The sequence below is a fragment of the Podarcis tiliguerta genome, assembly GCF_965153285.1.
Source record: "Podarcis tiliguerta genome assembly, chromosome: 14".
Taxonomy (NCBI): Eukaryota; Metazoa; Chordata; class Lepidosauria; order Squamata; family Lacertidae; genus Podarcis; species Podarcis tiliguerta.
The window spans coordinates 31,340,458-31,351,670 of NC_139547.1; the positions used below are offsets into that span (position 1 = coordinate 31,340,458).

The following is an 11,213-nucleotide window of genomic DNA, read 5'->3' on the forward strand; positions in this document are numbered from 1 at the left end:
CATCTTATAACACTACTCTAAATTTACCTTAAAAAGAGAAACAAGTCTTTAGGGTAGTTGTTTAAATCCTCTGGGGGTCCACTGAGCAGTACCCTCTTGGCTAAGCAGCTCAGCTGAAAAACAAACCAGAACATTCTGTCAGCAAGTAGAAAGAAGTACAAGCAGGTCATTTATTTCAGAAAATGGCGAGGGGATTTTCCCTTAAAAATAAAATAAAATAAAATAAACAACAACAACACACCCATCTGTGGTGGTTTTGCAGCTGGTTTTGCTAAATTTAAGCCCCAAAAGATTTCCTTTGCATATGCCACAATACCTGAGGTCATTGGGCTGGCTGAGAAGATTAGGGCAGACTGTGGGGACATACATACATACATAATTTTATTTGTATGGCGTCTTTCTACAGTTCAAACCATGCTCAAGGTGGTTTACAACACGAAAAAAACACACTTAACTAGAACATAACAAAATAAATAAAACATTAAAAATATGCAACCAAACTCTACAATTTCCACATATATCACAAGGTCTAAAATAAAGATACAAAAAACCCACAGCAACAACAGCAATAATCTCTCCAACAAAACCCCACAAACAACACCAAGTTCCCCATCACCTGCTACCTGAGGTGGTCTCCTTACCCTACCTAACTGAATGACTGGCCCCAGTTCTGTTACTATCTTATCCCCAAGAACACACACCAAGGATAAAAGCTGAGGCAGGAGATCTAATTCAGGTCTTTGAAAATACTTTCAAATCTTGATCTCAAAAAAAGCACTCAAGATGCATGCAAAGAAGCCGACCTGTTCTTCACTCAGCTGAACGTTCTTCTGCCCCAGAACGTTGAGTAGCTGTTGGAATCTCTCATCATCCATATCAGCAGCGACTGCACAAGTAACACCTTGCAGTATGGAAGGGGATAGGCTGAAAATTCAAAGGAGGACCATAAGCAATGAATAGATAGTTGTGAAGAACATCACCAGTGGTTTTTAAAAGGCGAGGGGCTCAGTCGAATGTGTATGCAGAAGAGAGGTGGGGTATCTTCTAACCTTTCTCCTCTTTTGCCTTTGAAATACTTAATATGGAGGGCTCATAATTCGATCGGGGCACCGGTGGCTGGTAGAGCCAACTAATTCTTGTGTTGTGGATTTGAGGGGTCAGTCTGGATCGGGGTCAGCAAACTTTTTCAGCAGGGGGCCGGTCCACTGTCCCTCAGACCTTGTGGGGGGACAGACTATATTTTTTTGGGGGGGGGGAATTATGGAAGAGCACCACAAGCCCCGGTGGCTGCTTATCTGTGTCTTGTGAGCAGCGGAGGGACGATGAGCGGAGCACGAAAGGGCATGCTTAAAATGGTGGCCACTCGAGCGCTGCTGCTGCTGGCACTAACAAAGCCCAGCTCCCTTCCTCCTCTAGGCAGGGCGGGGAGAAGCCAGGAGGAGGGAGGGAGGCACCGCCACCAGCGCTGTGTGAGGGAGAGGGGGGGAGAAGGAACAAACGTGCGCACCGGCGATCCACGAGGCGATTCCTGGACCATTCGCGGGCCGGATCCAGAAGGCAATTGGGCCTGATCCAGCCTGCGGACCTTAGTTTGCCTACCCAGGTCTGGATGATGGCCTGAGTCCCTTCCAATTCTTGGGATCCCATGTCCAGTGAGAGTTAAAATTGAAGAGAGGAGGCTGCTGGCCTGGTCAGACAAGTTGCTTTGTAAGAAAATAAACTGGCCACTGAAGTGTCTTCATCAGCATCCCAAAAAGAATGAGCTGGGTTGCAAGAGTTACAACTAAGTGACGGTGCCCTCTAGGTTAATGGGTGGGTCTTTCCTCTCCTCTCCAGACCATTCCTCTCCAATAAAGCCACCCATTTGAAAGAGTGTTATGAATAAATGTGGCATTTTTTCCCACAAAGAGGAAAAAGTCCAAAAAAGAAAAAGAATATTAGGGGTCAGCAATACCTGTGGATTTCAGGGACCCTCTTGATTATATCAGGAAACAACATGGCAGCCTATGGGAATAAACCAAGAAGAACATAAACAATTTCTGTTAATAACAAGGACACGTGATTCCTCCTTGATGTCCAGGAGGAGTTGGAAATAAGGGTGAGTCATCTCCCTGTCTCACCTGTTCTGGGGTCCATGGCTTGTCATTGAGATCTTGAATGTTGAACGTGTCACCAGGGACCAGCAGTGATTTTGGTAAATAGGGAACCAGACTATCCGGGGTGTATTTCACCAGGTCGTTAAATCCCGCTGTAGCAGCAACCAGCTAGAAAACAAAGTTATACTTCATGGGGGCAGACTTTTGCTGAACTGGATGACAGTCCCATCTAGCCCATCATGGCTGCTTTGTTTGCTTATTTAAAATACTTATTGATGACCCTTCATCTGTATGTTCCTGGGTGGTAGGCAAAAGTGTGAACACAATCCATTGGAATATAGATATTAGAGGTGTGCAGGTGGATGAATGTGGTTTGGGGGTGCTCTCCACCTTCCCTGAGTCAAAGCACAGTGTCAATAAACTGCAATAAGTCAGATCAGGGCCTTCACAAAACCTCATATCACTTTAAAATGAAAACTGAACCAAAATCTCTAAGTGGCCTTAGGAAGATCCAGGTTAAAATACCTACTGGTCCACAAAGCTCACTGAGTCACTATTTTCCCACTTAGCAGGGTTGTCTTGGTTGAAAATGCAACAGCAGGGATCGTTCAATTGATAATTTAAGGTTAATCCTGTTGGTGTTAAAGTCAACTAGCTGAGAAGGGCATGGGGGAAGGTGTTGCTTAGCAGTGCAGGCAGCGGTAAGATTTTTCCTGAGGTGGCATGTGCCTTGAGGTGGCTGTTGTTGTAAAGGATTACAATAATTATAATGTACGTGAAGTGCTTTTGAAAACACGAAAGCTGCTATTATTAAGCCTCTCTGTCAGTTCTCCTGAAAGGCTGGAAATTCTGAGCTTCCCCTCTCCTTGAAACCTTTCCATTCTGACAGGTCAAGGATCCTGTAACTAAGAACTACCGTAGTGCTTGAGTTTATTTCCCCCCTTCTCCCTCCCACCCCACTTTTCTTTTTGTGCCGTGTCTTTCAGATCGCAAGCTGCTCTGGGGGTTTGTTTTGGAGGAACAGAAGAATTTTTAAAAAAACTATTTAATAAATAATAGCATCGAAATGCTACAATGAGTTAACAGGAAAAAGAAAGGCCTCACCTTTTCCACAAATGCTGTTTTCAGAGTGGGTGGCACATTCTCCAGCTGCTTGGCAAAGCTTGGGACTTTAACAGCGTCCAAGACCACCTGGGCAGGTATGGATTCCAGGCTGGTGTGGCTTAACCCAACCACCAAACTCCCAAGTGCTGCAAGGCTCTGGCCATCCTGAATCTGTAAATAGGAAACTCTTAGCTGTAGGAACCAGGTTGGGCATCCAATAGTCAACTTCACCCAGAAGACTGAATTGGTGGTTTGGAGCTAGGAGACACTGCAAGCCCACACTGAGCCATGTTCTTAAGGGACTTCTACATGAACTTTATATATATCTATATAAGTATAAGTATAAATTATATATATATATATATATATATATATATATATATATATACACTTTTCATTTTACAACAAACACAAAACATAAATTTGAATTATTCCACATCATAACTTGACTCCCCACCCCATTTTTGTGGTTTCTTACATTTACAGTATACTGTTCTTTACTGCATTTCCATGTTAACGCCATTTATTGTTTATCCCAGATAGTCAATATATGTTTTTTGTCACTGCATGTTTTTACTTTAATCCTGCTAAAGTCTTAATTTGTTTACAAGAGTTTTGTAAATATTCAATAAACGGTTTCCATGCTATATTTTTAAAAAATCGTCTTGATTTCTTATTCGTCCAGTAAGTTTTACCATTTCTGAGCATTCTAATAACTTATGTTGCCATTCTTCTTTAGTCGGGACATTTTCCTTCTTTCTATATGAGCTTTTGACCTATTTCTCCTTGGACCGATTTCTTACCAGTATCATTCTGACCTGCTAGACACTGGGGCCAATGTGCACATAGGAAACTGCCTTCTGCTGGGTCAGACAATTGGTCCATCTAGCTCAGCATTGTTCACATTGACTGGCAGGGACTCTTCAGAGTTGCAAACTGGGGTGCTGAACCTGGGAACTTCTGCATGCAAAGCAGTTACTCTACCACTGAGCTACACCTCTTCCCCCAAGATTTGCCAATGGGCAGCTCCTGTTGCCAAAAAACCTTCAACTTCTGGCAGAAGTTCCCTGTACCAGGTGAGACGTTTTTCTTCACTCCCATGTCTCCTCAAGGTTCCTGCTCAGCTGTATGTATTTCATATGCAAGGGGACAATGTTCTTCTCACCTGGTATCCAGAACTGAACAGTTTCTCCAGGATGGCGCCAGCCTGTTCAGGGTCCCAGCCCTGAACTTTGCTCAAGGAAGGCAGAGAAGAGGCTAGCATGTTGCCGGGGATGCAGTTCTCAATCTGCTGCACTGAGAGTCCGAGAGCCTTCTGTCCCAGGGAGTTCAGGATTGCTGGAGAGAATGTGTCACACTGGCTGCCTGGCAAGCCAGCAACCTGGTGGCAGAAGAAGAATGAATGACCCTGGGCCCAGACTGAGGCAGAGGGGAATCACATGTGCCCAAAGAAGTCATGACCCCCTGAATCCATCAGTATTCCAGATTAATAGAAGCTTGGGAGCAAGCTTGTTTTCTGCTGCTCCAGAGGGTAGGAGCCAAACCAATGGACTCCAACAACAAGAAAGGAGATTCCTACTAAACATAGGAAAGAACTTTCTAATGGTGAAAGTTGGACTCTTCTTCATCAGAGAAGTGGACTCTCCTTCATCGGAGGCTTTTAAACACAGGTTGGATGGCTATCTGCCAGGGATTCTTCAGCTGTAATTCCTGCATTGCATGGGGATTGGGCTGGGTGAGTCTTGGGTGTTTCCATTAGCTCTACATTTCTGTGATTCTATGGATAATGAACCGGAGGCTGCAGGGGCACCAGATGAGGAGCTGGAACCTCCCAGACTATTGGGGCCCATAGATTCAGAACCTGGACTGTCAAAGACATCTTCCCCGACCCTGAAGAAGCAGATGCCTCCCACCACAAATTGCCAGTCTGGCGACACCAGGGTGTGCACGCTGCAGAATGAAAGAGGTGTGTGTGTCTTCAGACTAGAGGGTTGGTTTGTTTCATAAAATTTATACACCACGATATTGTAAAAAAAAAAAAAAATCTCAACAGGATTTACAGACAAGATAAAACAATAAAATTACCAATAAGAAGAATTAACACCAATAATTTGACCAACAGCTTTGCTTCTGTTGGTGTGAGTTGCTCCTTTGGAGCTGTCCGTGGTCCTCAACCTTTGACCTGCCTTGACTTCCAGCCTTGCTGCCTTCTCTCTGTGGGTTCTGGCTGTCTCACCTATATTCTAAGCTTATTTGGGCAAACACCTGGACTCTTTGAAGCCCACCTACCTTATCCATACCAGTCTTTCTTTTGCACTATTGCAGGGCTGGGGGACATCGGGCCTCAGGTTCCAATGTGGCCACCCAGGAATCTTCAGCTGGTCCCTGGAACTCCTCCCAAGCCCCATCCCTCACTAGTCATTTTTGAATGTTTTGTCTGTCTGGAATTTGATCAGCTGTAATGATGCCTTTGTGCTTGGCTGGATGGGAAGAGTAGTATCAAATGAGTGGCCCTTTTTCTTTCTTTTTCCAATTGGTAATTCTGGCTGGTCTTCCTTGGCCATCTGTTGCCACAGAGCTGGAACAGTAATAACAGCCTGGATTTTTTGGTGCTTGTTTTACATGGAGCTGCAATGAACTCCATAAGAACATAGGAAGCCGCCATATTCTGAAGCTACATTCACACGAGCGTGAGACTCTTAATCTCAGAGTTGTGGGTTCAAACCCCATGTTGGGCAAAAAGATTCTTGCATTGCAAGGGGCTGGGTTGGACTAGACAACCCTCGTGGTCCCTTCCAACTCTACAATTCTATGATATCATTTGAAACAGTCATGGCTTCCCCCAAAGAATTATGGGAACTGTAGTTTGCTAAGGGTGCTGAGAGTTGATAGGAGCCACCCCTGTTTCCTACTCAGAGCTACAATTGCCAGAGTGGTTTAACAATCAACCCTTCTCAGGGAACTCTGGGAATTGTAGCTCCAGGAGGGGGAAACAGGGACCTCCTATTCCAACTCTCAGTGCCCTTAACAAACGACAGCTCCCAGAATTATTTGGAGGAAGTCTACACTGACTGGCAGAGGCTCTTCAGGGTTTCAGGCAGGAGTCTCTCCCAGCCATACCTGGATTCGGATTGAAACTGGGACCTTTTGCATGCAAAACAGGTGTCCTACCATAGAGCTACAGCCCCTCCATAGCAAGAGGAAAGCCCAACAAGTATGCACAAGCCAAGAAAATACTTACTGGAAGCTTCAGCGCCGAACTGGCAGTAGCTGCCATCACCCAACCTGAAAGACACATAAGGCTTCAGGGGAAAAAAACCACACACCTCTTCGAATCAAATGCAGCTCACCTTTGGAAATCTGGCCCAGCAAATGTCCTTTGTCAAATGCTTCTTTTGCTTCAGCAGCAAAAACAAATAAAGTCCCCCAAACTGTTATTTGCTCTGCTTGGCATAAACTGGGGCTCTGACAATACAGCACTTAGGTGTGTGATGCTAGAAGATAAGCCCTGGAGAAGGCACATGTTGTGCACCTTCCCCTCCCCCCCACAGTTGGAAAAGCTGGCCCTTCCAGTAGGCAGAGTGGGGCAAGTCCTGGTGTGGTGGAGAAGGCAACCTCACTGTTGGAGTTTATTTATTCTGCTATCCTTTGATTGACCGCTCTTTCCCCGTTTGTCTGTGACCAATCTCGGTGTCTCGGTGTCTCTGGCCGATGCCAGAGCCCAGCAAGCAGCTGCTTGTTCAAATATGCTTGTCAGACTTGCTCATTTGCGCCTGAGTGACATCAAATTTTCCATCATCTCCCTAATATGTATTTTGAAGTACTGATAACCAATGACTTTAGTGCTCTTCCAGAGTACAGTGGTACCTCGGTTTACAAACATCTCAGAAGTCGAACATTTCGGTTTTTGAACGCCGAAAACCCACAAGTAACTGCTTCGGTTTTTGAATGCTTTTCGGAAGTCAAACATGCCACGCGACTTCCATATTGAGTTTTCCAGAAGTAAATGCTTATGGAAGTAACTGCTTTGGTTTTCGAACGTTTCGGAAGTTGAACGGCCTTCCGGAATGGGTTACGTCCGAAAACTGAGGTACCACTGTACCTTTAATAGCAGACCAAGGCTTTACATTTGGTGGGAGACTAGAATTTACTGCAGAGTAAATTAATACAGCACAGAACTGGTGGGAGAAGAGCTTTCGACAATGTACCATACAAATGTGGAAGGTGGTTCTCAGTCAGTCACCCTAGCATGAATAATGGGACATTAGAGGTGTCTCCCTCTTTCTGTCCATAAAAAAGTTGGAGGGTTTACAATTAATAACATATAATATAAATAACATGCTCTCCTATCATTTGCTTTTGCATGCTCCAATTTTCTTCTAATTATATGATGGCAACACCCAGATGTGAATCCATAAAGAAAAGGGCTATAATGAGGCCCAAATTAGATGTTCTCTTGAATGTATCATGCAGCTGGTTATCTTGTTTGTCCTAAAATAAACTTAGGTGTGCACAGGAAAGGAAGGCTGATCTCTTCACTTCTCACTGCAGTGAGATTTTTCCCCCAGCCCACACAGCTAGGAGCATTAGGGAAATGTCTTAAAAGGTTTTTAAAAAGGACTCCCCCCTCTGAAGAATTCAAAGGCCCTAATCCTCCCCCGTTCCCCAAAAATCTCTCCCATCACTTGTCAAAACGGTTTACTTCCTTCAAAATATTTTGGAAGTTTTCCCCAAACCCAAACTGGAACCACTATTTTTGCTCCTGCTACATTATAAAGTTTTGTGGCGGTTTAGAAACCTGAGAATCCTCTCTTCAGAAGATTACGAAGCTGCTTTTTGCCTCTCATATTGCCCAAGCAGGACTCTCTAAAATTTACCTCAGCGCTTTATTGTATTAGGTTATTTGTTCACAATTTATAGTTCACCCTTCAGTGGCCAGTCAAAATTATCTAAAATTCACCTCAGTGATATGCCATGTTTAGCTACTGGTATTTGTTTTTACTATTTACTATTTATTTGTTTTTTTCTATTTTGCCCGTCACTAGCCAGTCAGTCTTCTCAGGTTGGCTCAGGTGAATTTCAGTGACATCTTGGGAGCTGACAGCATCCAAACATACTGTACTCACCAACCATAACAATGCAAGCAAATACTCTTGATCGACGTAGCATTATTCCAAATGGGTCCCTCCCCATGGTTAAATCTGCTCTCTCTAGGAAAAAAACCACACAAAGAAATAAATGAAACCAATTTCAATTTTGGTCCTAATTTTCTTCAAGTTTCCCTGATCATCAAAAGAACAGGAAATTAATTAGAAACGCAGCATTAAAGGCATTCCAGAATTTGCAAACACAGAGACCTCAGCAGTGACGGATTTAGGGAATTATGGGTGGTTCTCCAGCTCAGGGCACCAAGCTAAGGGGGTGCAAAATAATAATAATATTGAGAAGATCCATGGCTTTTTTCCAGCTGGAACATGCTGGAACTCAGCACCTCTCAGGTGGGTGCTGTTGCCATTATAAGAGAATGAGGAAGGCATTCACAGTGCATTGCAGCACCTCTTTTTCTAGAAAAATAGCACCGTGATGATTCATTAAAAAGCAACTAGACCAAATAGATTATTCTGAAAATAAGAAATATTGGGGGGGGGGGGGTTGGGGCCAAATTTTGTCCTCGCTCAAGGCTCCAGAATTCCAGAGTCCACCTTTCACCTTAGAAACTGTGTCCGACTTACCAAAACCGCAACATTTTTGCTTCTCTTTAAGGATTTTTTTTAAAAAAATGCTTCTGAACCCCTCTTCATTTCAATGATGCCAGAGCAGTTCACAATATAGTGCATTAAAAATCCATATCTTGAGTATGTGCAACCCTGTTAGGGCTTTAAATAATAATAGTAGTAATATTTATTATTTAGATAGCACTTTAGCTGATTCTCACAATGTGCGTAAGTTTAAAAAATGGACAGGGCTTGATGGAGGAGCTGCAGTTTAGATGAGAGATTCGTGGAGAAAAAGGAAAGGGCAGGTTTCCCTTCAAGCAACAAAACTCACCAAACTATCTAGCAGAGGGCAGAAAAGCAGAGCACGAAGCATCTTTTTTGAGCAAAGTACATACCTGCCTCCTTCTCCTCGTGTGCTGGGCTGAAAGTGACAGGCTCCAAGTGCTCTGCTTTTCATTATGAAGGCAGGGTGTGACTCCTCTGCCTCTAATACCTTCATCTGAAGTGAGAGGACACATGTCAAGTGCCAACCGCACCCTGTGGTTTGTGGGTTTGTTTATTTATTTTATTTATTATTTTTTCAAAACCTTTTCTTTATTGTTTTTTCTTAACGATTCCTCGCTCCCTCCACCCATCCCTACAACTCCCCTGACATTGTCCAAAAAAGCATAATTATATAAGACATATTAAAGGCAAAACAAGAGGTCACATTTAAATTACACACACACACACAAATGTATCATTCCAGAAATTACAGTAAGTCTTCCATGTTTCTTTGTTAAAGAAATTTTATTAAATTTTATTATTTATTAAAATGTCATTTCCTGTCAAGGATCTTGTTGGTCAATTCTTCCATCAGAATTAGGCCCCAGGCTTGTGCCAGCCAGATTTCAAAAAAAGTCCACATCCAAGGATCTCCAACTCTTAGACACTGCAAGGTGAGTTGATGTCCTAAGGTGAATAATCAACCAATTTTATTTTTTAAAGAAAGGTTTGGCAACTGGGTGAGATATTGTGTGTGCATCCATTAGTTCTTGCTGTACCTCAGGAAACAGAGACGCAACAGGAAGGCAGAGGAAATCCTTATCTAATCCTCTTTTAAGGCCATCCAGGTTGATGGCCATCACTGCCTCTAGTGGGAGCGAGTTCCATAGTTTAACTCTGTGCTGCATGAAGAAGTCTAATGTAGGATAGCTCAGTCAGTAGAGCACGAGACTCTCAATCTCAGGGTTGCGGGTTTGAGTCCCATGTTGGACAAAAGATTGCAGGGGGTTGGACTAGATGATCCTCAATGGTCCCTTCCAACTCTACAATTCGATGATTCTCTGTGCTGTCAGTGTGAAGACAGTTGGTGATGGAGGACTGCAAGAGGTGATGCAAGGGACAGAGTGGGAACAGAGAAAGAAAGTGGGAGTTCAATAAAGAGGCGAACGGTAGGCAGAAGATGAGAAGAAGGGCTTTGCACCGGATTCAGTCAAGCCATTAGCAAAAGTAAGCATATTTGGAGGGCCTTGGATCAGTGGCGGAGGAAGTGGGGTGCAGTGGGGGTGGGCCGCCCTGGGTGTCACCACTCGGGTGGGGGGGGTGACAAAATGCCAGGTGGCACTCACCACAGGGTCTGCAGTGTGCCAGAGCCACACATCTCTCCTGGGAGAGATGCGGTGGCTTGGGGGCACACAGGCTCCACTTTGCCCAAACAGTCCGCCTGCTGCCTCCCCCCCCCAGCTGTAGGGCAGCTGAGTGGGAGGAGGCAGGCAGACTCCGGAGGCCCCGCAGTGCACCCTGCCCCTATGGGAGGCGTACTCTACCCCTGGGAGCACTGCCCCAGGGGCCCGCTGCCTTGGCTGAGTCAGGTTTCACAGCCACAGATCACTACAAGTCTGGCTGGATTGGCAGAGGGTGTTCTGTGGTTATCAGGGGGCAGCGCATCAGGCAGGAAGGAGAAACAGCAAGGCCAAGACCTGTCTGATCAGCTGCTGCATCTTCCCAGAAGAAGGTAGGCCCAAGGCTGAGGCTCCACTTCATGCCTGATGCCCTTCCTTGCAGGATCAATACCTCCACACTACAGCTCCCTCCCGCATTGGAATCCTTATGTACCATGGTGCATACTAGAGTATTTCACAGGTTGAGTACGCTACAAGTTGATGGGCACTGCCATTCAAATAGTGTGTGTGCGCGCTGTATCTTGTACAGTGGACGCTCGGGTTGTGAATGTGATCTGTGCGGGATGTACGTTCGCAACCCGCAGTGTTCGCAACCTGCAGCTGCACGTCTGCACACGTGCAGGTTGCGATTT

General features: G+C 44.8%; 1 protein-coding gene across 1 annotated transcript in view; it reads right to left on the minus strand.

The window, feature by feature from the left end:
* LOC310664648 (mesothelin-like) overlaps nt 1–10,921 on the minus strand; it is a 28,678-nt gene extending 17,757 nt beyond the window's left edge. The window contains exons 1-10 of the mRNA XM_083413991.1: nt 10,879–10,921; nt 9,313–9,416; nt 8,327–8,410; nt 6,442–6,485; nt 4,366–4,581; nt 3,201–3,371; nt 2,121–2,264; nt 1,955–2,004; nt 804–924; nt 28–113 (exon numbers count right to left, since the gene is read on the minus strand). Of these exons, the coding sequence (XP_083270117.1) occupies nt 28–113; nt 804–924; nt 1,955–2,004; nt 2,121–2,264; nt 3,201–3,371; nt 4,366–4,581; nt 6,442–6,485; nt 8,327–8,393 (899 nt within the window). The 5' untranslated portion in view covers nt 8,394–8,410; nt 9,313–9,416; nt 10,879–10,921. The remainder of the gene's footprint in view (nt 1–27; nt 114–803; nt 925–1,954; nt 2,005–2,120; nt 2,265–3,200; nt 3,372–4,365; nt 4,582–6,441; nt 6,486–8,326; nt 8,411–9,312; nt 9,417–10,878) is intronic.
* Between the last annotated feature and the right edge of the window lie 292 nt (nt 10,922–11,213).